The 25,042-nt window shown below is 35.1% G+C and overlaps 1 protein-coding gene across 4 annotated transcripts; it reads right to left on the reverse strand.

The window, feature by feature from the left end:
• LYPLA1 (lysophospholipase 1) lies at window positions 1-24,495 on the reverse strand. 4 transcript variants are annotated; one of them, XM_045849365.1, is made up of 10 exons: window positions 24,301-24,495; window positions 23,410-23,441; window positions 17,081-17,197; window positions 15,029-15,094; window positions 13,373-13,420; window positions 11,674-11,744; window positions 8,685-8,758; window positions 5,974-6,075; window positions 4,717-4,893; window positions 1-1,741 (listed from the first exon to the last, which is right to left on the reverse strand). In XM_045849365.1, the coding sequence occupies exons 1-10, from the start codon at window positions 24,367-24,369 to the stop codon at window positions 1,688-1,690; spliced, it is 810 nt and encodes a 269-aa protein (XP_045705321.1). In that variant the 5' UTR covers window positions 24,370-24,495; the 3' UTR covers window positions 1-1,687. The 4 variants fall into 4 exon arrangements, with proteins under 4 accessions (XP_045705321.1, XP_045705322.1, XP_045705323.1 ...); XM_045849366.1 differs by lacking the exon at window positions 17,081-17,197; XM_045849367.1 differs by lacking the exon at window positions 17,081-17,197 and having other exon boundaries at window positions 15,025-15,094; window positions 24,301-24,472.
• Between the last annotated feature and the right edge of the window lie 547 nt (window positions 24,496-25,042).

Here is a 25,042-nt window from a genome sequence, read left to right on the forward strand (position 1 = left end):
TCAGAATTAAATTTTATTTCACATTGATAGAAACTGTGGAAAAGATTTACATTTTCCCACATTACAGCACACTTCAACAGAATATCTCTTGCCATAAATCATATCTTGCTGATTTGTATAACTGAAACAAGTTTATATTCATAAAGGTAAATCAAAATGACTTACTGAATGTTTAAAAATTTTAAATCTGGACATAAACATATGGCTTCATTATTAACATTCTATATAATCCATTGCTAAATTATTTCTATTATCAATTAGCACCCATTTATAAAGACGCATTCCTAACACTGTTTTAGTCAGTTGGAACACAGAATAAAAATTAATAGTTCAGAAAAATGAAGTGTATATTTTTGCTACATGTTAAACCGTGTGGTAACTGTCCCATATGTACTGAGTTCTGATTAACCTTTAAACTGATAAATTCATTTTCAAATAGTTTTTACCAATAATCTAAAAGATTCAACTATTTAAAATAATTGCTCCTTTTATCTTTGCACAAAAACTAATTTTTAAAAAATCATCTGCTAAAATGAAAATTTCAAATAAGTCCATTGCAGATAAAAGTAAAACAAATTTTTCTAATGGATTGTTCATTTCCTACAGTAGGTGATTTCAAACATATGTACAAAATATGTAAACTAAAACTCTATGCTACAAGGAGAATCATCTTAGAGCAAATCATTTTAGAAATTAGTTTTTAAGATCAGTCTTAAATATTCCAGAACATACTAGAATATGACCTAGTAATTCTCTGAATTGCAGAAAAATACAACCACATAATTATTCCTATCTGGACTGAAGATTCTAATAACTATATAGGTCTAACTTTGGACTAAGGTACAGTTCAAAAAATAAGTAATGTAGGAAGTTTGAAGTGATGTTTGGTTTCTTTATATAAGTATAAATACATCTTAAATACCACCATGTCTGTGAGTCAGAATGTCCAATTATCAATACAGCATGTATTCACAGCAGATGTCTACGGCAAATAGGCAATATTGGTCTACTTTGAAGGATAAAAAGAAAATACACTGCTTTTCCAGAGAGGAAAATCGAATATTAAGAAATTGTAACAGGGAAAGAAAAGCCTGGTCCCCAAAATAAAAGGGCCATTAAGTGAAGAGAGCAATATTACTCTTTATTGACACTTAGTAGTAATATCCCTATTATTAGGAATAAGGTAATTACGCTTCGTTCTTTTTATTTATTATAATGATCGAGTTAATCTAAATATATATATAAAAAATAAAGATACTGCATGGTGACTAGGTATTTTGGGAATAAGTTCACAGACTAAGTATAGCATTCATAAGTAGTTTATATTTTAACCACTCATTTATACCTGAACAAGTTTTCATTAGCATACTAATAATTTTCAAATAATGTAATAGAAAACCTGGTTGCAGCATTTTATTATTTTACCAAATTACATTTGGGAAAAAGAGCTAGCTGCTTCACTTATTTTAATGCTAGTATATTCTGGATCATATACAAATACATGTATTGAAACTTAATAGATCATAAATTTCCCATGAAGAGATATTAATCTGTGTCACTGATGTGTATTTGCAAAACATTTTAACACTGCAAACATTTATAAGTTTCAAGATTGGGCACAGGAAAAGGTTTATACTCTACTATAATAATGCTGGTGTGTACTTCTACACAAGGCCCCTTAGAGGTGTCAATCAACTGGAGGTAGGAGTTTATCGATGAAATGCTTGATATCCATCATTTCCTGTTTGAAATAAAGTGATTTAAAAAGCAGTTACACAAATCAGAAATTAAATCCCGACTAAAATCCATGGTGTGTATACAATAAAGTGAAACCACATTTTTACTACTACAATGAAATAAAAAGTTGTAACACAGAAAGGAACTCCAATAGAACTTTCAGATCATTTCTTATTATTATTGTACATTCAATGACGGCTCACATCTAGTATCTACTGCCATGAAAATGGTCTGAATTTTTGCTATACTTGAACAAGTAACACGCGGGGGTGAGGAGAGATGAAAGGTGTTTAAAAGTGACAGTATCTATACTGAGAAGTCTCATGAAGTATACAGCAACTGCCAATTATGTATACATGGAAAAGCCTAGCTTTTAACACTCTCATGAGAATAAAATGCTAAATCCACAGCATAAAATATTTTGTGCCCTGCACTAAGGATTTAAATGTAACCAACCATCTAAAAGAGAGCATGTACCTAAGATAAACCTGGAAAGATATGAAAATTAATATACCAAGTATTTATTACAGAAAAAACTTTCCTAGAAGACCCCTACATCTGGCTCACAGTTGTCACTTATCCCAAACACATTTCATTCCCTCCTATCTTCTCTATTATTTCAAGGCTTGGCCTCACAGACCCACAAATAAGCAATGCAGAGAATCTTCAACCTTGTAATTTAGTCACTCAGGAAAAAAAAAAAAAGCCACAGCACAAAAGCAGCCTATTTTACAACCCTCTGAAGTCCTATAAATTTCCTGTAACACCACCTCCTACCATTCTACCTCTTCTCACTTTCTGCTCCTAATCATTCACCCTAGTATCCTCCAATGCGATCACACAAAGAATCAGAAGGAGCTTTCATTTTAAAAACATCTACACACAAACAAAGATGTCTAAGTTCAACCCCAAACTCCCAATGTACTGAATCAGAATCAGAGTTTGAAGTTTTGGGGTCTGTATGGTATTAAGCTCTGGGGTCCTTTTGATACAAAGTCTACTTGGAAAACCTCTGCTCTAGACCTTCAGTCCCTCCTAGATGCTCAGAGTGCCAGCTCTCTTTATGGATTCGGTATTTCATAACAGTTCCTTTCCCTCATTCCCTTTTCCTTCCCTTTCCTTTCCTTCGTCTCTCTGTATTCTTTCCTTCCTTCCTTCCTTACTTTATTTTACAGCTTCAATAAAAAAACAAAAGGTTATTTTAAAAGAACTTCTAGAAAATTGCGGCTATGCCATCTCTGTTCAGTAACGCTACAAAAAGTCTGTAGACCAACAAGTACAAAAGCAAACAACCTATGACAGTTTAAATATAGTCTCAATAACACCCTAGCCAGGTTGAGAAGTTAGTTGCAAAACAATGTTAAAATAAACTGCCTCAATGCTTTTTCTTAAAAATTCTAGGCCTTTTTAAGCCTCCAATTCTATTCAGTCCTCCTCCATCCTTATTAAGTGACCACAACTCTACTGAAAAGATTAAGAGGATCTGATGTGGGCTCTCAACTACTCTCTTCTATAACTCAACAATCCATTCATATTCATCCATCCTCTTCTATCCTGATTCAAGTGTTTTTCTCTTTTAAGGCAACCATTCCTCATTTCAGGGCTTAATTATATGATCTTGCTAAGACTTCACCCCATCAATTAATTATCTTCTCCAATCTTATTAAAAAAGAACCTTCTTAGTTTCTTCCCCCTTTACCAAAACCTTTTTAAAAAAAGGTTTATATGTGTTGCCTCTACTTCCTCATTCACTCTCTACTTCACACTACCCACTGTAGTTTGGCTCTATCTCCCTAAACATCTGAGGTCACGGATGCCTTACTATTGGATAATTTCTTCCTGTCCTATTTCTCCTTAATCATTCTCTGAATCATGGGTTAATATTCCCATCCCTTCAGAAATTCTCTTCTTCTGAACTCTCATTCAACACCTAAATTTTTCTAACTTCCCTACAGCAGTTCTATCTCTTGGATTTTTTTCTCATTATATTCTCCCATGGTAATTCTTCACTGATCAATAATATGGGTAAATTATTCTAAATCTCTACTACAGGCTTGAGTTTCAGGATGGGATACTAGGAATATACAATATCCCTGATATTATGGGGGCATATCAATCCTAGTCTATTCACTAAATTCAGTATACGAGTATCTCCCTCCTATTACCCTAAAACTCTTCCTCGTACCTATTTTATGAATGGCATCCTCATAGTCATCTAAGCTAGAAATCTAAGGCTTCAACAATACTTCCTTTCCTAGTCCATAGAAGTAGTCACTAATCCTAATGGATGCTACTTCATTCATTTCCAGAGTGTAGATTATACCTTGCTTTGATTAAAAAAAAAAAAAAGTCAATGGTTTTCTGCTGCCTAGAGAACAAGTCCATCCTCAGCACAAAATAAAAGCTCTCTACAAAAAAGTCTGTCTTCTCTGTCTCTGTTCTATGACTTCTAGCTTTTCATAAGCCTATTGCCCAACCAAATAGCTTGCATGTCCTGTCCTACAGTCCTTTCTCAACACATTTACTATCCAAATCCCACTCAGTGGTAAAAATCTAGTTCTTTCATCATGATCTCAGTACCTCCTAAGATAAAATTAATCTCACTCTCCTCAGTTTTTCAAATAACTTTTAAAAAACTCTTAATATAATGCATACCACATTCTGCTTTCTATATAATTACTTGGATATATATCCTCTCACCTATTAAAATTTTCATTTTAATCTTTTCTAAATTTTAATGAAAGAGAATTTTTGTCTTAGAATTAAGTATAATGTTTGCATATAAAATAGTAAATCAGTAAATGTGTTCAATTAAATTAAATAAACTTTGATCTAGCTCCTGCTAAATCAAATGAGTCAGTGTGAATTCATTAACTAAATCCTATAAAGCCCCAAACAGTCAAATGTCATTTATCTTAAAATATCACATGGAAAAAGAGGAAAATTATGTCTCTCTAATCGCTGTTTCTAAAAATTTACCTGTTGACATGAACTGTGCATCAGGCCTTCATACGTTTTGAAGGTTACATTTGCTGAATTTACCAATGTTTTCAGCTTTTCGACAGTAAGAGAACCAAACATTAGAGGAACTAAAGGGTCACAATCTCCATGGCACTGAAGAATAGAAATATCTCTATTGACACCGCTGATAGGACCCTGCAAAAAAAACAAAACAAAGCTAGTATTATTTATTCAAATGTGTACAGCATTATGCCAGATGTTTAAACTACAGATAGATATGTGCATGTAACATGTTATTACTTACATTATAGGTTATATTTGGCCACAGAAATAAAATTCCTTCCATCCCTATATTCTGCACATCTTTTGATTTAAACAGTTATATGATATATGATTACCATGTCATATATTATATGTTTTCCCGATGAATTGGTTCTTTGAAGCAAATTCTATTTTTTATCTGTCTGCACTGTCCTGGCATGAGAGGTATGTTTTTAGCTGAACCATGTTTTTCTCAGCTGTTGATTGATTTAAATAAGATAGTTAATAAACAGCACTTACTATATACAAGACACCAAAGAGTAACTATATAGTGACAAGAGAAAACCCTAAACTTAAAGATGAATTTGAAAATAAAGTCTATATCCCCTATGTATATTATATTCTGCTCTATACTATTGATCATTTAGAAATTATATTTTATATAGCAAAATCTGCTATCAAGCAATGAGCATACTGAACATCCAAAAATACTGTTTCTATGTGTAAAAAATCTGTAATGTATGTACGTATGTATGTGTGTGTATGTGTGTATATGTATATATATCTTAAAAATGTATCAAATACCTGAAATATAAGATTTCTGACACTAGGACTTATTTCTTATTCCATTCTATACAATTCCACAATGAAGACAATGTAGTGTACCCATAAAGACTAGTAATAGATCACAAAAATCTAAGGAAATTCTTTCTGAAAAAAGACAACTGATGTGAACTATGGGTTTTGGATGATGATATGTCAATGCAGGTTCATTGATTATAATGAATGTGCCACTGTGCTGCAGATCAACCATGGCTGTGCATGTATGGGTATATGGGTACATGTATATGAGTGTGGGTATATGGGAACTTTCTGTACTTTCTACTCAATTTTGCTGTAAACCTAAAATTGCTCTAAAAAAGGTAAAGTTTATTTAAAAAAAGACCCTCTCTCCCACATTATTTCCTATCTCTTAGCTCAGTAATCTAATATTGGATGTATCAATTAGACTACCTGTGGAAATGAAGCCCGCAGTGGAAGCCAGCAACTGAGTGCAGTGACACCTGCCAGTTTCTGCTGTGTGGTAAGAGCAGTGTATAAAGATAAAGCTCCTCCCTGGAAAGACAAGCAGAGAAAATCAGTGGAACACATCCTTTGATAACAGCAACTTAAGATATTTCTTGTTGTTAGTAATGTCCATAAAAATCAAATTGGGTGGCTGGTGTCAAACTAAATCAGGCAAACAAGTAAAAATACATATACCTCACTGTGTCCTAAAGTACATGATTCTCGACACTGAAGACCACTGTGAGAACATAGCAACTACCCAATCAAAACACTGGTAATAGAGTTAACTGCTGCTTTACAACTGCCTTAGGAACATCTGAATTTAGAGTTACTATTTTCTCCTCTGAAAAGTACTAGTATAAAATCAACTCTTGTTTTAAACTGGTATTATTTTCCAAACCAGTAATTCAAAATAATGAGGACTATGTAGCAGACACCTTTAAAGTATCTGCCTACCCAGTTCACAACACCATGCATTCTAGGAACTGCATTCCCATTGGTCACCTAGATGCCATATCACTCTAACCATGCCCATGGGTCACTGGGCCACTAATAGATGTTAAATCCTTTCTCATGTGAGATAGTCATATTCTTTCTCCCAGTATTTTGAAATTGGGATGCAGTGATTTTCAGTTTAACTCTTTGTGTGGCTGGAACTGTAACATGTAAACTCAAGAATTGAAAATGCTATAGGCTACAAAAAGTGAGAGAGCCAACTATAGATGGAGAAGCAAATGAAGCAGGTGAACAGAAAAATAGAGATGATGATACAGAGAGAAAGTCATAACGGCTTTCCAAGTCCTAGCTACCTTCTGAGGTTTTCCTTCATTCTCATCTTTGGTTTCCTTGATACGATCCCACAGACTCATAACTTTTTGTTGCTTAAGGTATCAGGAGTTGGTTTTTGTAAACTGATCAATGAGTGTCAAATGTACAGACTTCTATGTTCACTTACTATTTGAAATAAGCATTCCTTTTTCTACCCCTATTTATGTCACAATGTGTATTACAATGTATATTATCTGTGAATTTCAACAAATACCAAATTATTAACTTATCTTTTTACTATATTGTATTAACAACCTATCTTCCTATTGAATTCTAACTCCTCAATAATTCCCTGATTCTGACATTGTCCTAATTCAGGTTGTCTAACGCTATATTGTTGATTTAGAAAATTTACAGATTAGAGGCTACAGTAATTTGAGGGTAGATAACATAGCAAACAAGTGATAAACTAAAATTAAAATATAAAGTGAACATAAGGTAACTGTGCCTGTAGAAAAAGTATAGAAGGTAGAAAAAAAAGTACAGAAAGAAAAGATGCCAAAAATAACCATCACATATTTATATCTAAAACCTATTTTTTTTTAAATTTTAGACATTTCTTTTTTTTTTTTTTAAAGATTTTATTTATTTATTTTTAGAGAGAGAGAGAGAGAGAGAGAGAGAGAAACATCGATGTGCGGTTGCTGGGGGTTATGGCCTGCAACCCAGGAATGTACCCTGGCTGGGAATCGAACCTGGGACACTTTGGTTCCCAGCCTGCGCTCAATCCACTGAGCTACGCCAGCCAGGGACTCTAAAACCTATTTTAATGACAAAGGAGGGAAGAGGATAGAGTGACATCACCAAGATGGCAACATAGGTTGTTCCTAACTTTACTATCCCTCACAAGAACAACAACTAACAACTACTCAAGAACAAGACACCACTGAGAGAATCCTTGAAAACAGGAGTAAGGCTGAAGCACCCCCTGCACCACAAAGAACAAACAAGACAGACTACATTAGGAGGATAAGAGAAGCAGCTACATGTTGACCACATTGCCTCACCCCAAGGCTAGCCCAGCAACCACAGAGAGGTCTTTCCTGAGCCCCCACCTCCCCTAGTGAGAAAAGAGAGCCCAAGTGAGACAATCAGTGACCCCCAGCACTGTGGGTTGCTTTGTGGGAGTCCCTACTCTGATCTTACCCCACAGGAACTGCAGGAGAATCTGTGGAGCTCAACCACTGGGAATCTGTGACAAAAACAGGGAAGAAATTCTTGTGTTCTACCTTACTGTTCCTATCAGCAGTCCCCTCCTAGATGGGACTTAAACCTGTACTTAGAGTTTTATTTAAAGGGCTATATAGTTTTAACACTTCAGTTTCCAAACAATTTACTCAATAAATTGATTTTAAGACATATCTATAAAGTAAAGCTACCGCTGAAGAGAGAAAACTAGAAAAATAACAAAGTATGAAGTATCTCTCAATTAGTAATTATTTCTAGTCCATTTGAACTTAATTCAGCATGAAAGGTAAGTAGTAAATAGTCCTGACTGGTGTGTCTCAGTGGGCTGGGCATTGTTCCACAAACCAAAAGGTCACCAGTTCAGTTCCTGGTCAGGGCACATGTGAGAGGCAACGAATCAATGATCCTCTCACTCTTTCTCCCTCCCTCCTCACTCTCTAAAGATAAATAAATAAAAATCTAAAAAAAAGAGAAATCTACAATAGTCTTAACATCTCTATATTGTTTTTTTAAAAAGGTAAGTAGTATATCAGTTTCTGTAACATCTTCTAAAAAAGGACTCCCCCACAGAAAAGGACTGAAACCAGACTTCTAGATAAACATACAAACAGTATTGCCATACTACCCAAATTTTATCTTACCTGAGAAAATCCTCCCAAAATAATTCTGTTTGAAGGAATGCCATTCTTCACTTCTTGCTCTATCAAGGCTTTTACTAAACACAACATGAAAGTTAAATTACCAATAGTTTCAAAGTTGAGGCCATTGAAAGAATTTAAACAGAAAAAATTAATGACAGAAAAACACAACATATATTAAAGGTCAAAACAAGTAAAAACCTGAAGCATTCTATTAAAATACAAAATCAGAATGCAATTTCATTATAAAACTCAGATTTTGCAGGTAATGCTTACACTGTTCAATTATTTCTTGTTACACAGTTTGTAAACAACAGTTATTCCTCTCATTAATATATGAATATTCTTTATCTATGGTCAATTCTGCTCAAATACATTTTATATTTCTCTTCAAGGAATCATAGGCATTTGTGCCGAAAAGCTGTAATTTAAAATTTTAAGTAATTAAGTAGATTAAATGGTTTGTGATTTACAATGTTTAAGCAATTCATTCTATTGAAAATTAAATTTATTTGTTATTTGTTATTCCTGTAAACAGTAAATGACATGGGGGGAAAAACAAATGAGTTCTTTTCCTTCTGCAAAATATGCCCTGGCTGGTGTGGCCCAATAGATTGAGTGCCAGCCTGCGAACCAAGAGTTGCTGATTCAATTCCCAGTTAGGGCACATGCCTGAGTTTCTGGCCAGGTTCCCAGTAGGGGGTGCACAAGAGGCAACCACACATTGATGTTTCTCCCTCCCTTTCCCTCTCTAAAAATAAATAAATAAAAATCTTAAAAAAATAAAAAACTGAAGTTGGCACACATCATTAAAGGTAAGACTTGATACCTCCTCAAATTTCCTTTATAATCAGTCTGAGTTTTAGAACTAACTGCACCTTTAACAAATTTATCTTCTTTCATTTTTGACATATATGCAAGATTTTCATTTTTAAACCTAAAATTCTCACATTTACATTTCCTTTTTATCAAAATCCAAAAATATGCTTTTATTATAACACTGTAAAAAAATCCAAATGCTCAAATTAAAAATTGTTTTGCTTTTGTATACTTTAGTTTTTAGTTAGAAATAGTATGAAAAGCTAAAGGTACCTTGGTCATGGCATGGGAGAATGGACTAGAGAACAATAAAGAGGACTTAAGAAATAAAGAACTGTTGAGAAGTATGAAGGATTTACTTAAGGGAGACACAAAGCCTCAAAGATGCAGAAGTGGCACAAAACAGTCCATCTGTGAGAAAGGAAGGCTGTGGTTGGGGCTTGGTGAATGTTAGCTGGCAGTCAGTCAGGTGCTGTTGGGAGTATTTTCCCTCAGTTTCACAAAGTTTTACACCACATAGTTACACCAACTGCCTAGATAAAGTTAACAAGCTACAATGGCAGCAGTCAGTTGTGGAGAAATGGCTTCTAATTTCTATCCCCTTCTGTATTAAGGGCAAGGACACTGCTGTGCTCCAGGACCTAGGCCTAAAGCACTCTTTTCTTTATTCAGCAGCACAGTCTCTCAGCCCTCAAATAGAGTCCTTTCTTTCCCAGCACTGAGTCTGAGTCTAATGCTCTCCAATAATACATCACCTCAGACAGGTAAGAAACTGCAAGTATGTCACAGGCTAATTCTATCATTAGGATAAAACTTTCTTTATTCTGGAACTCACCAGGCCCACCTGTCTTCTACACAAAGCCCAGCTCCTATCTTCCATAGGGTCTCACAATTCATTACCATACCCAACACATGTTTTTGTTATCTATTATTTTTTGACAAACACCTAGGTACAGGATTCTAGCTTTGATCCACTTTTTGATGATCCTAAAAGTCAGTGTTCTTAATTTGACATTCCTAAATATCTAAGGTATTTCAAATGCACTTTCTTTACTGTTTTGAAGTTAATAAGTTCTTATAAACTTTTTTTTAGATATTTTTAAAGGATCCTACTGGTTTTGCATTTTAAAGCTATTTTGAAAAATTTCAAACAAACAAAAAAATAGGAGAAGTGTGCAATGAATCCCTGGGTATACATTACCTTACTTCTGAAATGATCAATTCATAGCCAAGCTTGTTTCATCAATGCCTGTTGTGTTACCACCCAGGTTATTCTGAAGTTAATTCCAGTCATAACATTGTCCATTTGGTAAATATTTCAGTACATACGTGTAAAATAAAAGGATGTTTCTGCGCATTTTCTAAACCAAGATTTTTCCCAATTAAGTCCATGTTCTTTATGCCTTCGCACACAACAAAGTAAACAAAATTACCATAGTCATAAGGGAGCACAGAATACTAACCAGAGAACAGACTATGGAGATTCCATAAAGTAGCGCTAATACTTATTTCATAGGAGTACCAAATGAGGTGATCTATAAGAATTACCTAGCTCATGGGGTGTCAAACTCATTTTTACCAGGGGCCACATCAGCCTCACGGTTGCCTTCAAAGGGCCAAAATAATTTTAGAACTGTATAAATGTAACTACTCCTTATCTGTTAAGGAGTGGAAATTACACTCAGCTCTTTGAAGGCAACCGTGAGGCTGATGTGGCCCCCAATGAAAATGAGTTTGACACCCCTGATCCTAGCTTGTTTAATATTATCACACTAAAACTAACCATTAATATAGTTTTCATTATATATCATTACATCATTATATCATTATTGTCATCCTTATTTAAAGTCTCCTTAAAAAAGATACCAGGCCACAACTATTAAACATTGTTATTTTCTCCATCTGATATATAAACCAGAGCAAAATAATGTATCCAACAGTTAAAGTTTAATAATTACCATTCCTCCCTATGTACCTCACCCTCACTGAGCACAGACAGGTGAGTTCATGGGGCCATTATGGCAAACAAGTTAGAGAGTGATCAAAAAGGAAGGAAACAGCACCACCTCCTCAGTTTAGATAATTGTGTAATATTTCATCAACATCAATAAAACTATCCAATTTACTAAAAATATTTTAAATGCTTCTGTTTATAAAACTTTTCTGTACTTACCATTTTCTGCTGCCTGTTTAATTCCAGGTTCATCCTCCTGCGAATCTGGTGAAAGCCCAATAATATCAAACCTGGAAAATAAGGCACAATCTTAAAAGAAACAATTGATTCTCAGAATATCTACTCTTGGTAAGTATGTTTTACCAACTCATAGTAGTTGGGATAAAAAGGGCTGACCATACATCCTCCAGAACATGAAACATGAAACTCAAAATGTCTTCAGAGGTGAAACAGAATGCATTAATTGGGCATTCTACAAGTTCCTTTCATGCCAACTAGATATAGCTTCTAATGTTAAAAAGTCACATTGCCACATAATTTTAGGATAAAAATATCTAAGAGATTATCTAGTCCAATCTTGCACCCAAGCAGGAATCTCAACCCACACTCCTAAGAAGTTTGCAATAAATTCCAGCTGTTCACTTCCTCTTCTATTGCATCTTAAGTCAACACAATGGAATACAGCCACTTTATTATGTCATTCTTGCATGTGCTACCCCATACCTATTGAACAAGGTGTTTATACTGATCTCTACCTATATACTCTGTAAAACCTTTTTATCACATATTGTAGATATCTGAAACCAGAAACCAAAAGAGGCTTTCCTTTGGCTTTTCTACTTCTCTATCAGGTTGTAGTATGCTTTCATTATGGTCTCAAGAGACATTAGGTAAAAATTTTGGTTCTGGACAGAAATTTTGCCACCAAGGGAAGATGAAAGAACCAAGGGCCAACATAAGCAGGAACTTATAAAAGGTGCCAAGAAATTTAAAAGAGATAAAGCAGGAAGTACAGGGATGGGTAGATTGGTGGGAACAAGTAGAGAGGAGAACAGCAGACTAAAGTGCTGATGAGGTCAAAGAAAAATAGTGTAGAAACAGTGAAGCAAACTCAAAGGATGAGTACTTATTCTAGATATCAGATTTGAATTAAGTGACTTTAGAGATGGCATAGTCCCAGATGACAAAGAATGACTGCGGATGACCAAGGGTGAAAGAAGAAAATGTCACTGTGGAAGAGAAAAGCCAAGGAAGTAAAAAGCCAGTGAAGGTTATGAACACATGTTGCATTGAATCATGTAGTCACTCAAAAGATAAAATGGTGGCATGAAATAGAATGGAAAGGAGAACACTAATCAGGTGTCGAAGTCATCAATTTTTAAAAACCCGTGGCAGGAGTTTCAGAGAGCAGCAAGAAAAAAAAAAGTCTAGAAGTGGCTCAGAGGAATGAAGAACTGACTCTACTTCCTAACAATAGAGCAAATGGGGAGTGCAAAAATATCTTAAGGGGGCCCAAGAGGAAATGGTTTCCTTAAAAACTCACCAGCTTTCCAGAAAGGGAAAGAGTTGAAGGAGGATAAAGAAGCTGTGGCTTAATCAGAGTGATTGCCACACGGTGTCTTCAAATGTTTGGTTACTAAAATCAACAAAGGTTCATCAAACAGTAGGAGATATTTTCTGCAGTATTTCTATTCACCCATTCTCTCCTGTTTTCTCTACCTGTTGGTGCAGCTCCTTACATTTACTCTGAGTTTAAAATATAAAAACTTAAATAATTAAATAAAGGCTAAATTTAAAATGAGTTATATAACTTTGCAACTTAAAAATAGCTAATTAAAAATTGCTATACTCAAAAGCATTTCTGATTGAAAGCTAAGTATAAATAAATTCTTATTGATTAAAGTAAATTATTACTTACCAAGAAGGCATAGCCATGTTCATATTTAATGTTACAGGCATAACTGGTCTACATGGGGGGAAAAAACAACAAAATAAGAATAATCTAACAAAGCGTAAGACCTGATAAAATTCCATAAATTAAAGATAATTACTTGAGGCTTATGCAAAACTATGCTATGATTTTAACATGTTTCACAGGATCCACACCCTGCAAGTGTGCTCTGAAAACAGAGCAGCAGCTGGACAGAACTAAGTTTGACAAATAAACATTTTCCTTTCTCAACACCCTACCTTAACACTTTCAAAGTAAACATGAGAAGGAAAACCAGTCACCAAGACAGTTGAAAAGTATAAAATATGAGACTCTCTAAGGCTAAAAATCTAAGCAATTTATTGCAGATATTGTAGCAACAATTCCTGTATGTTCAGATTACATTTTTGCTTATTTTCTAGTTGTTAGCTATTTATCTCCTTATTTAAGAGACTATTAAATGAGAAAGATAAGTTTTGCCTTAATGCTCATTACACTCGATTCAAATTTGTGATGAAAAATTTGCTAGATAACCTGAATGTAACTAGGTACAAAAGGAAAGAAAAATACATACACTGTAAATACATCTCACCACTATTTTCCTGACTCATGAAATAAGTATACCTTAGAGGCCACAAAATCTTATCAAAATTTCTTTGAGAAATAAACTTTCCTAGGTTGGGAAATAGCCTTAAGCCAAATTCAATTCTGGGGCCAGTAACAATGTAAGATAAATTCCAGTATCATCAAGAATTCAGTTTCTTGCATGAGTCAGAATAACAGATGACACAACAACCCTAACCATTGTATACTTTTGTAGCCTGCAGTGGTAAGATGATAAGCCTTCTATTTTAGGATAAAAAGAGAAGGACTGTTTCCTTACCTAATCTCAGGTATACTTCCTCTTTCCATTTCCACTTTCATATTTATCACCTCTACTGCTACTCCTACTTCTGAGGATGAATTACTAACTTACTAGCATGTACCTAATCCCATTTGTCTTATCCATGGCTATTGCTTCTCAGTAGCCTTTGACCTAAAAACTTGCCCAACTTACTGATTTTCTGAGCTTGCTCAAAATGTCCTAGTTTATTTGACATCCACAAACATTTTCAGAATTCTAAACTAAATCTATCAAACTCCAAAGTCTATGTTCTTTCCACAGTACATCACATATTGTCTCTAATCAATAAAATTAGGAGTGTCTTAAACACAGTAAAGATTTCTTACAAACCTAGCAGGTAAATCCCCTTTAGAGACAGTTCATGCATATTAAAACTTAAAAAAGTATTTGCATATTTTAAAAAAATTTTCTAGCTATGAGTTCAACTGATCTCCAAGAGAACCTTATTAAATTTCTCAACAGAAGAGAAAAAATTCAATAAAACCAAGATACTATTTTAGTTGTTAACAATTTACCAATCTTTAATTTTTTGACTTTTAAAAAATTTTATTTTTCAAATACAGCTTACATTCAATAGTATTTTGCATTAGTTTCAGGTATACTCTAATCTTTATTTTTAACTGAGTATTCAAAAATTTAAAATTAATTATATTCAAATGCTTTTCTACAAAAGTAAATCTACTACAGTTATTCCTCTCCAAACTGAATCACAAGCATAAAGATTAAAAATACATACTTACGCATGTGGGCAGATATATTTGATATGTGAACTTCTGATACCTGCAAAGGCTTCTGCCCATCCATGCCTGGTAGATAAATTATTTGAACAATCCCATTAGATATTGTTTTAATTCCCAATACATTAGTTATAGAACAGTATTTTTAAAAAGTTTGTGGGAATAAATGTTAACTCCTTAAAATGTCTTAAAAGTATGGACCATCAATGCTATTAAAATACCAGCACCAATCTGGAAACCCAAAGACTATTGTTTAAGCTTTACCTATGGATAAAGATGATTTCTTGTGATTCCTGAAGAGAAGTGTATTTTCCTTCACTTATTTCCACAGGGCTTTATAATTTACAAAATATATATTTTTATTTCTTTATAACTTCATAACAATGTGCCTAATAATTTAGGCAACATCGATAATAAAATTCGTAATTTCGTAATTTATATAAAGAAAAAAGCTTCAGAGAGTAAAGTAAATCAGTTGTCTAATATCTCTGCATGGTTACTACATTATTAAAAATAAATTCAGTGAGCTCTGGCTGGTGTGGTTCAGTGGATAGAGTGCCAGCCTGTGAACTGAAAGGTCACTGGTTGGATTCCCAGTCAGGGCACATGTCTGGGTTGCAGGCCAAGTCCCCAGTTGGGGGGTGTGCAAGAGGCAACCGATCAATATATCTCTCACACATCAATGTTTCCCTCCCCACTCTCTAAAATAAATAAAATCTTAAATAAAATAAAATACATAAATTTACTGAGCATTCTTTCATGTGTTTATGTACATGTGTATATGTTCAAAATAGAATGAGAAAAACTGTAAATCATCATAATCCTTCCAGTCAGAAATAAGCAGTTAATTTTTTGATATATTTCCTTCTAATGTTTTCTATGCATATCGCTTAAGAAATACAAATTTTTACTATACATACATAATTTCTTGTTTGTTTATACTTGACATTATATCTGATACTTTTTATATGTTACCTGTATTAAAGGATAAAGTAAAAGTAACTTAAGCTTTTTGTGTGTAAAATAGTCTGAAAATAAATGTGAAATCCTTTTCTGTTAACTATTTCTCTATTTTTAATGCCCCTTCCCCAAAAGTATTAAGGACATATTGAAAAATTAATAACAACATTAACAATTATATAACACTATGAACTAGGCATTATTCTAGGAGTTGTAAATGTGTGCACATATGTATATATGCATGCTTGTATGTGAGTTCATGTGTGTGTATTGCTTGTATATATAAGACTTTACTATGAAAACTACAAAACACGTTGAAACAAATAAAAATCTATATAAATGAACAATCCCATTCATGGACTAGAAGACTTAATATTTTCTTCAGATGGCAGTGCTCCCCAAATTGAGAGTCAATGCAATCTCTTAACAGAATCTCAGCTGACTTTGCAGACAAGCCAATTCTAAAATTCATTTGGACACTCAACAGACCTAAAATAGCCAAAACAATCTTAATAATAACGTTGAAAGACTCACAATTGCCAATTTCAAAAGTTACTACAAAGCAACAGTAATAAAAATAGTGTGGTACTGAAATAAGACCTATAAATCAATGGAATAGATTTGAGAATATACAAATAAACACTTACATTTACGGTCAACCTATTTCTGAAAAGAATGTCCAAATAAGTAAATAGGGAAAGAAGAGTCACTTCAACAAAAGTAGCTGAGATTAAGTAGATAACCACATGCAACAGAATGAAGTTGGGCTACCTCCTACTACATATAAAAATTAACTCAGGCCCTGGCTGGTGTGGCTCAGTGGATTGAGCACCAGCAGGCAAACCAAAGGGTGGCTGGTTTGATTCCCAGTCAGGGCACATGCCTGGGTTGCAGGCCAGGTCCCCAGTAGAGGGCATGTGAGAGGCAACCACACATTGATGTTTCTCTCCCTCTCTTTCTCCCTCCCTTCCCCTCTGTCTAAAAAGAAATAAAATCTTAAAAAAAAAATAATTCAAAATATCTTAAAGGCCTAATGTAAGAGACAAAATTATAAAACTCCTAGAAGAAAATATACAAAAATCTTTGTGAACTTACACTTGGCAATGGTTTCTTCGATATGTGACCACAAGCATAAGCAACAAAGAAAAATATTTAATCATCAAAATTAAAAATTGCTGTGCTTCAAAAGACAGTATGAAGTGAAAAGACAACCTACAAAAAGAGGGAAATATTTGCAAATCATATCTAATAAGGGCTTAGAATCTATAATATATAAAGAACTCTTATAATTCATAAACAAAAAGACCACCTAACTTATAAATGAGTTAAAGGGCATGATGAGACATTTCTTCAAAGATAGATGTGTTAAGTAAAAGAAGCTAATTACAGAAGACCACAAACTCTATGATTCCATTTATATTTAATATGCAGGACAGGTAACCCATGTGTCATATTAATTGACTCAAGTATGTATTACAGACCTATGTCAAAACCACTCTAATCAGTTTTTCAAAGCTTTTTCTGTTTTACACTTCAATTTATTATGCACTATTGACTTTATAGTGATATTATTCAATATATTTATTTGTTAGAATTAGAAATAATGTTCCTAAATATGCAGATAGTTAGCTTTGCAAATAGTACTCTTTCGTTTTCCAGCGTATAACGAACAATATTACGTAGCTATAATAAATACCTAGCATATGGGCTGCTAGTCCCAGATCCTGAGCCCAGAGCAGACATTTACCACACTCTCTGACACACTTAGAGATCTTTTCAACATGGTACTCCAAGCAGCATTTAAAATATCTGCTACCCCTGAAGAAGTTAACAGTATAGTCATGTCATAAAATGTGTTATCCGTGGTCACTGATAATACTTTTATGTACGCCATTTTAGTTTTTCTCCATTTTATTTTCAGTTTCTTAAGTGTATCATCACTGTATCTTCTATTTCAGAATTTGTGGTAACAACTTGGGGGTTGTTACCCCCCAACATAAATAAATCCTAAATTTCATTTTATTATTTCTGGTAATTACAACTTTGGGAATGTATAGTCACTAAAAATAACACTTATAAAATATAATTTTCTATTAAAAATCCAAACTGGAATAGCTTCAATTATGTTCCCCAAAGCATTACTACATATAATGAAAGCCTGACTTAACATGGCCAGCTAATGTGGATGTCAAACTCACACCCTTATATTTTATAAAGTAAAGCCACTTTAAAAGTTTATTAGAAGTAAAGACAAATAATTGTGACTATAGAAAAAAAATAAATTTCAGGGGAAAAGGGGAGGGGTTTATAGGAACAAGTATAAAGGTCACATGGACAAAAACAGGGGTGGGGGGAATGGGAGGGAGCTGGGGATGGCTGGGTGGGTGGGCTGGAATGGGAGTAAAAGATAGAAAACTGTACTTGAACAATTAAAATAAAATTAAAAAAAGAATAAAATTTAAAATTTTGTATGTTAATTTTAGAATTGTTCTTACAGCAGTAAAACCTCAACTATTTTTCTCCATACCAAAAGGTTCTTATACCTGACTTTTTGAATACTTATGCCCTTTTGTAGCTCTTATATATACATAACAAATACATTTGGCTAAGAATAAAAAAGGTAGAGTCCAGTGTGGTAAAGTACAAGAGCTTTAGGATATAGACTCTACAGTTCAAATGCCTTCTGGCTTACTCACTATTTTGGGGCCCTCTATGAGGTGATGCTGTTGAGGCAATTTAAATATATAGTGAAGCAATATCACATTAAACCTTAAGTATTTGTGATTTCGCCCACTATTTGTGCTCAAAATGGAATTTCACCATTATTAATATGAATTAATCATCTCTATTTTGTTTTTTTTCTAGGATACGTTGTACTTTTAGCTACTTTTATATTTTAACAACATAAACCACTATTTTTCCTTAATTAGACACATAGTCTTTGGTCAATACCTTAGCCTAATGAACAGCCGAGGAAAATGCCTTTCTTTTAAGAAAACACATGTTTTAAAAAAACCTAGAATTTTAAAAAATAATCATAACTATTCATTTAACTATTCTACATGCATGAAAGATTGAAAGATTAAGATATGGACTATGCCCTCCATGAACCTGTAATCTAGTAGGAGAAACAAGATATAAATAAACTGTACAAATGAAAATTTAAGCACTACAAAAATTAAGAAAAATGTCACAATATGGTAAAGGATAAAGTTACTTTCAGCTATGGAGATTAAAAAAGGACCTATAGGAAGCAGTTGTAAGATGTTTTCCCCATCACACAGAGACACATACACACACACTGTAGTGGGTTTTGTTCCTTTATTACAATTAGGTGAAAAAGTAAAACAAAGGAAATTGAAGAGCATGTTTAACGGTACAATCAAGATAAATAAATCAACATTTCAGTGAATATGCTTCTATATTTATGGGAATTTACTGTATCTACAGTTTTAGAATATACTTTTTTGCATGTATATGGCTGGAATTCTAATTTACCAAATATTCTTTTATTGGACATTTTAGTTGGCAAAATAGATAAAAATACTTGATTCAACTATGTACTATGAATAAGAGACTCAATTGAGTTCCAAAGGCACAAATTAAAAGTGAATGGATGGAAAAAAGATATCCCGTGTGTTTTTTTATTTCTTAAAAAAGGTGCCTATACTAACATCAGACAAACTAGTCTTTAAATCAGAAAAAATGTTAAGAGATAAAGGAGGACAATATATATTAATAAAAGATTCAATATAGTAAGATATATCAATTATAAAAATTCATGCTCATAACTCAGACCATCAAAATATGAGGCAAAAACTTGAAACAATTGAAGAAAGAAGCCTAAAGCTCTACAATTAATAGCTGAAGACTTCAGTACCCTGCTCTCAATTAATAGACAGGACAACCAGACACAAGATAAGTAAGGAAATAGAAGAATTAATGCAATAAACCACCTAGGTCTAACAAACATATACAGAGCACTCTACCCAACAACAGCAGTGTACATGTTCTTCCCAAGTACAATGGGACATTTTCCAGGACAGACCATAAGTTAGGCCACAAATTAAGTCCCAATAGATTTTAATAGATAGATACCATACAAAGTGACTTCTAAGACCACAGATAAAGTTAGAAATCAATACAGAAAACTGAAAAATTCACAAAATTGTGGAAACAGTTTTGTTTTTCTATATAATAGTATGACAACTGAGACAAGTATCAGTAAGCTAAAAAATAGCTTTATGAGATGTACAATTTGCATCACCTCAAAGAATATCCCCACAACTTGCTTTTTACCTACCATGGGAAAATAAGTAAAGTAGAGAAACCTGGAAGATAATCACCTTTATGAGTTAGCATCCCTAATGGGACAAAGAACATCACTTGCTTCCTATTGAACTTGCTTCCTATCATTTGCACTGAACAGGTCTTTTCACCTATACGGTATTCATACCAAAAAAGCACAAACTGAATCTAATAGTGAGGAAATGTCAAACAAACCTAAATTGAGACACTAGCCTGATCTCTGCAACAATGTCAGTGTCATGAAAGACAAAGACCTGAGGAATGATTCCAGATTAAGAGACTAAAAAACTAAATGTAACATGTGACTAAGAATTGGATTATGGGTTAGTGATGCGGGCGGGATGGGGGGAATTGTGTTTGGGGGTGTGGATTACTACAAAGGACTTTAATGGGACAACTGACAAAGTCTGTATATGTAGTATAATCAATACTAACATTAAATATTAAACAAGTGCTAAATTTCCTGAATCTGGTTAACTATTCTGTGGTTATATAAGAGGCTCTCCTTGTTCTCAGGAGGTACATGCTAGTGTCTGGCAATAAAGAATTATATCTGCAATTCAAAGTATTCAACAAACAGTAACATTTTGTAGAGATTAATGAATCTAGACAAAAGTTATTGAAAAATCTGTGTTATTCCTGCAACTCTTCTACGTTATCTTCTCAAGCATATTTGCATTTTTAATTTTTTATAATACAAATATAACACTTCCATAATCATAACAAACACTATTTTTATTTTGCAAAGAAAACTGTGATCTCAAGCAATATAGTATGGTCTAAAACATTTCTTTGAATTCTAGTTTCACAGTTTATTATATATGTTATCAACAGGAACACCTGGTAGTCAGATGTGTTTCTTTATTGCAGATCTTTTCAGAGCTTTAAACATGCTAGTGCATTGGCTGTAAATCTTCAAGAGGAGAATGGCATATTTCCCAGAATTAAAAATTATAAGAGGCACCACTGAAAAAAAAAGTTTTTATGAAAAAAACAATTACTACCACATGTAGTGTCAATCTCAGAAACATAAAAATGTGGGGAAAATGACATATTAAAATTGAGAAAATATGTAATTATATGGTCTCCCATTTTATTCAGCCACCACATTTTTTCATGAGAAATCTAAAGGACAAAGACTGCAAGGCCTCAGTTTCCAGACTGCACATGTTGGCTGGTTCTGCAAAAAAAGAACCTCAACAACAACAAAAAAAGGACAAAAGCTGCCCATTTTTACAGCAACAAACTTGTATAGATGTAGATGTAAACTAAACCAACTTCACCTCTGTGTCCCAGATTTCATGCTGTAACCTCTGACCACTTTCTGTCCCCAGCAAGCATAAGGAAGCTTTCTAGCTCATGATTATCTGTGTTCCTTAAAATGTGGCCACAAATATTTTTGTTAGTAATAGCCAGAATAGCATGACAACTGAGACAAGTATCAAACTGCTGCTAGTACTGAGTAAATCACAACCCCACCAGGAGGTATGGCCCCCACCACTAATACATTCTTTGTCCCTTTTTCCTGTCAGTCACCAGCACCCAGATTATACTATTAAAAAAGTACTGTAACAGGGATCTGTCAGCAGAGCATAATCTAGGCAGACTGCTAGGTCATCTTCTCTGTTCTGACCCAATCTTCCAGTAAGTAAATTACCCTATAATAAATTCTGTTATAATCTATGGAGTGGCCTGGTTCATTTATGGGTCTTAAAACACCTTCTCGTTACGGTGGCCATTATAAGTTTGCCCCAGCATGGGCCAATGATAAGTTCCAACATCCTCCAAGTTAACCTGACAAATGTACTTTAGTTCTCCAAAAGCATCTAAATATTAAATTGCCACTTGTCTGATTGGTTTGTTCTGAATTTCACCATGTGTTCATGGAACCAAACTAGTCAGTTTTTCTTTAGTGTTATCTACAAAGTACTTTCAGGCCTGGAGGAGACCTTTATAGTTTAATATAAATTTAATTCTTAGTATGTCATGGATGCTCTTGGTTATTTCTAATTTCACGTTGTTCATTTCCACTCTTAACTTCAGTCTATGAAATCTGGCTAAACTGGGGTCCACAGAGAACCTTCCTATACTGTTTTCATTTTTTTGTTGTTGTTTTCTCTCTTGAACTGATTCTTCAGGCCTAGGAGCTCTCTTTAATGGGAACATTACAAGATACCAAGTTTCCTCCCTAGTTCTCAGCATCAAGAATGGTTTAGTTATAAAACAGCTTTTCTACACCTGTTTAGTAAAACAAACCTGTCCTTCTCATAGGACTACCTGATTGCCAGAAAATAGTCCTACTTATCTTTCTGTTACGCCACACAGTTATGTATCACTGTCATGTTGCCTCTACTTAGTAAGCATAAAAGAATATCAGGAATTGCCTTTAAAAATTAATCTAAAAAGAAAGAAAAAATATTTTAACCCACCTCCCTATAAAGACTTAACTGTTTTTTTGGCTACTTTATCAAAATGTATCTATCTTCAGTTTTCTTCCTAGTCTACAATTTTGTAACAATTTCTCACAACTTTACCTAAGTTTCAAACAGATAATCATTGACTTAAATTAAAAACAAAACCTCTCAATATGGAAATAGCTTGACTGAAAGATAAATCATTTATCTAAAGTTAGCACAACAAAATTTGTTTGGCAAACCTCCAGAAATCTTTGAGTTGCTTCAACTGATTTTTTCTTTTTCAGGGAACATCTAAGCTCTCATTTAGAATGCTGCATAGTGAGCACACATTGCTATCAAAATCAACCAGTTCTTCTAAACCTGCACCGAAATTTTAACTCCTCTGGAAAGCTCAAACATTCCATCCATCTCTGCTATCCAATACAACACAGCAACTCAAGGAGGAATTTGCGATTTTAATGTTCCAGAAACAGGAGTTGAAAAATGACAAATTCAAGATAAAGGAAAAATTCTGGGGGTTTCAAAAATGAAAAGATTGTATCTTACCACTAGACTGTAAGAATACTAGTAGCAATCTTTTTTTAAATATACAATCCTAGGGTTCTTAAATATAAAACCTTTGATCATTTAGACTACATCTTAGGTAGAGAAAGTTGTATGACCCCATTTTATTACTGGTGCTATAATAATGTTACATACCCTGTATCTCCCAATCCATGAAGGAAAATCACCTAGACAAGAAGAGGAAAAATTAATAAGCAGTGCCTAAATAAACCGACATGGAATTGTTACACACTGTAGCTTTAATTAAGGTAGATGCCAGAATCATAGAATCCTACCTTCAGCAAGTTAATCTCTACCCACATCTCTTAAATGGCAAAAATATTTAACTTCTTGTAGTTCTGAAAATAATTAATGTGGGGTTTCAGAACAGAAAGAGGTCCCACTCAGGCATTCTTCAGTGCAAATTATCGCATTCTAAGAAAAAGTCTCTTTCAAGTCAAAACATGAAAGGTTTCATTTATACTGTAGAATTTTTCCATCAGAAAAAAAGGAACTTCCAGAGGTAAGAATAAGTTTGAAATCCTGAGTTCCCTAAAAAACACCACCTCTGACCTTACACTAAACCTCCAAACTTATTTAATTTATGAGGAGACTGCAAACTAAATAAATTATATATGTATGCATGTTTTTTCCGGACTTAAGACTTCCTGCATCCACAATCAAGACAGAAACACGCTATTGAGCCACCTCGAGTTATAGCGCCTCTTCACTAACGCCGGTCACTCCAAGCTGGAGCTAAGCAGCCGGGAAACCCGGGGTCCCGCGGGCCACACTCGCTCCGCAAGGCAGAGGACTCCGGCTCTGGGCTGGGAAGGGTGTGGGGGGTGGGGAGCTGACCCTCCCGATCCGGTTGCGAACCCAGCGCTCTCATCACAGAGCTGGCCCCCGGGATTGCCCACCATTCCACCCCACTCCGTAAGGGCGGAGTGTCCTCATCCACCCGCCTGCGAAGTCAACCCCGAGCGAGGGACAGTCAGCCGCAGTGAGCCCAGCGGGCCCCTCCGAGCTCCGGCCGCCGCCACTCACCGCAGCGGTGGCCTTCCGGGCGGCGGGTACGATGGCGGGAAGCGGGGCAGACATGTTATTGCCGCACATACACTGACTCCACCAACAAGGCGCGGGTCGGAAGCGGAAAGGAAAGCGGTCGCCGGGCCTGGGCCCAAGGGCGTGAGAGCGGTGAGTCCCGGCCCGCCCCACCGGGCGCGCACTCAAGCGCGTGCGCGCAAACGCCTCCCTGCGCCCTCAAGCCGCGCCGCGCCGTGCCCCGCCCCTCCTCCCGCTCCGCGCGCCCTCCTGGAGGGACTAGTTGTCTTTCCTCTCCCGCGCTGCTCGCCTCACTCGGAGCGTCACTGTGTCTGGCTTCTCTGTCCGCCGGATTAGCTGTGACGGAACCGGGACCAGAGTTGACCTCTTTCTCCCTCCCCATTCCCCCGTGTCAGCTTGCTTCGTGCGGTCGCTCTGCGGTAGTTCTTCACGCCAGGCGTCCAAGCCACCCGGGGAAAGACGTTCTTGGGCCCAACCCGGGTGCGAGGTCTCGGGATCTCGGCTTTGTCTTCTGTTCTTGGTGGGGCGCTGTAGTGGAAAGAATGAGCCCCAAAGGCGCTCAAACCCATCTGCAGATAGTCCTTTCTTTCCTAAAGCCAGGATGTACTCATTTATAAAAGTCAGGAGAGACTGGACTGGGAGGTTTACACCAGGGTGTAGTTTGACTGGCCTCCTCATTTGAATACTTGAAGTGGAAAGGAAACCGTTCAGTTACAACTGAACA

Source organism: Phyllostomus hastatus, unplaced genomic scaffold, assembly GCF_019186645.2.
Source record: "Phyllostomus hastatus isolate PE091 unplaced genomic scaffold, TTU_PhHast_1.1 phas_contig_65, whole genome shotgun sequence".
NCBI classification, from domain to species: Eukaryota; Metazoa; Chordata; class Mammalia; order Chiroptera; family Phyllostomidae; genus Phyllostomus; species Phyllostomus hastatus.

What these genes read in the sequence shown, in the direction of transcription:
- LYPLA1 (XM_045849365.1), bottom strand. Translation starts at nt 24,369, where the DNA reads ATGTGCGGCAATAACATGTCTGCCCCGCTTCCCGCCATCGTACCCGCC. An exon ending in CGAAGAAACCATTGCCAAGT is followed by an intron (nt 15,095 to 17,080) that starts GTAAGTTCACAA and finishes TTTATCTACCAG; the next exon opens with GCATGGATGGGCAGAAGCCT. An exon ending in TGCACAGTTCATGTCAACAG is followed by an intron (nt 1,742 to 4,716) that starts GTAAATTTTTAG and finishes TATTTCAAACAG; the next exon opens with GAAATGATGGATATCAAGCA.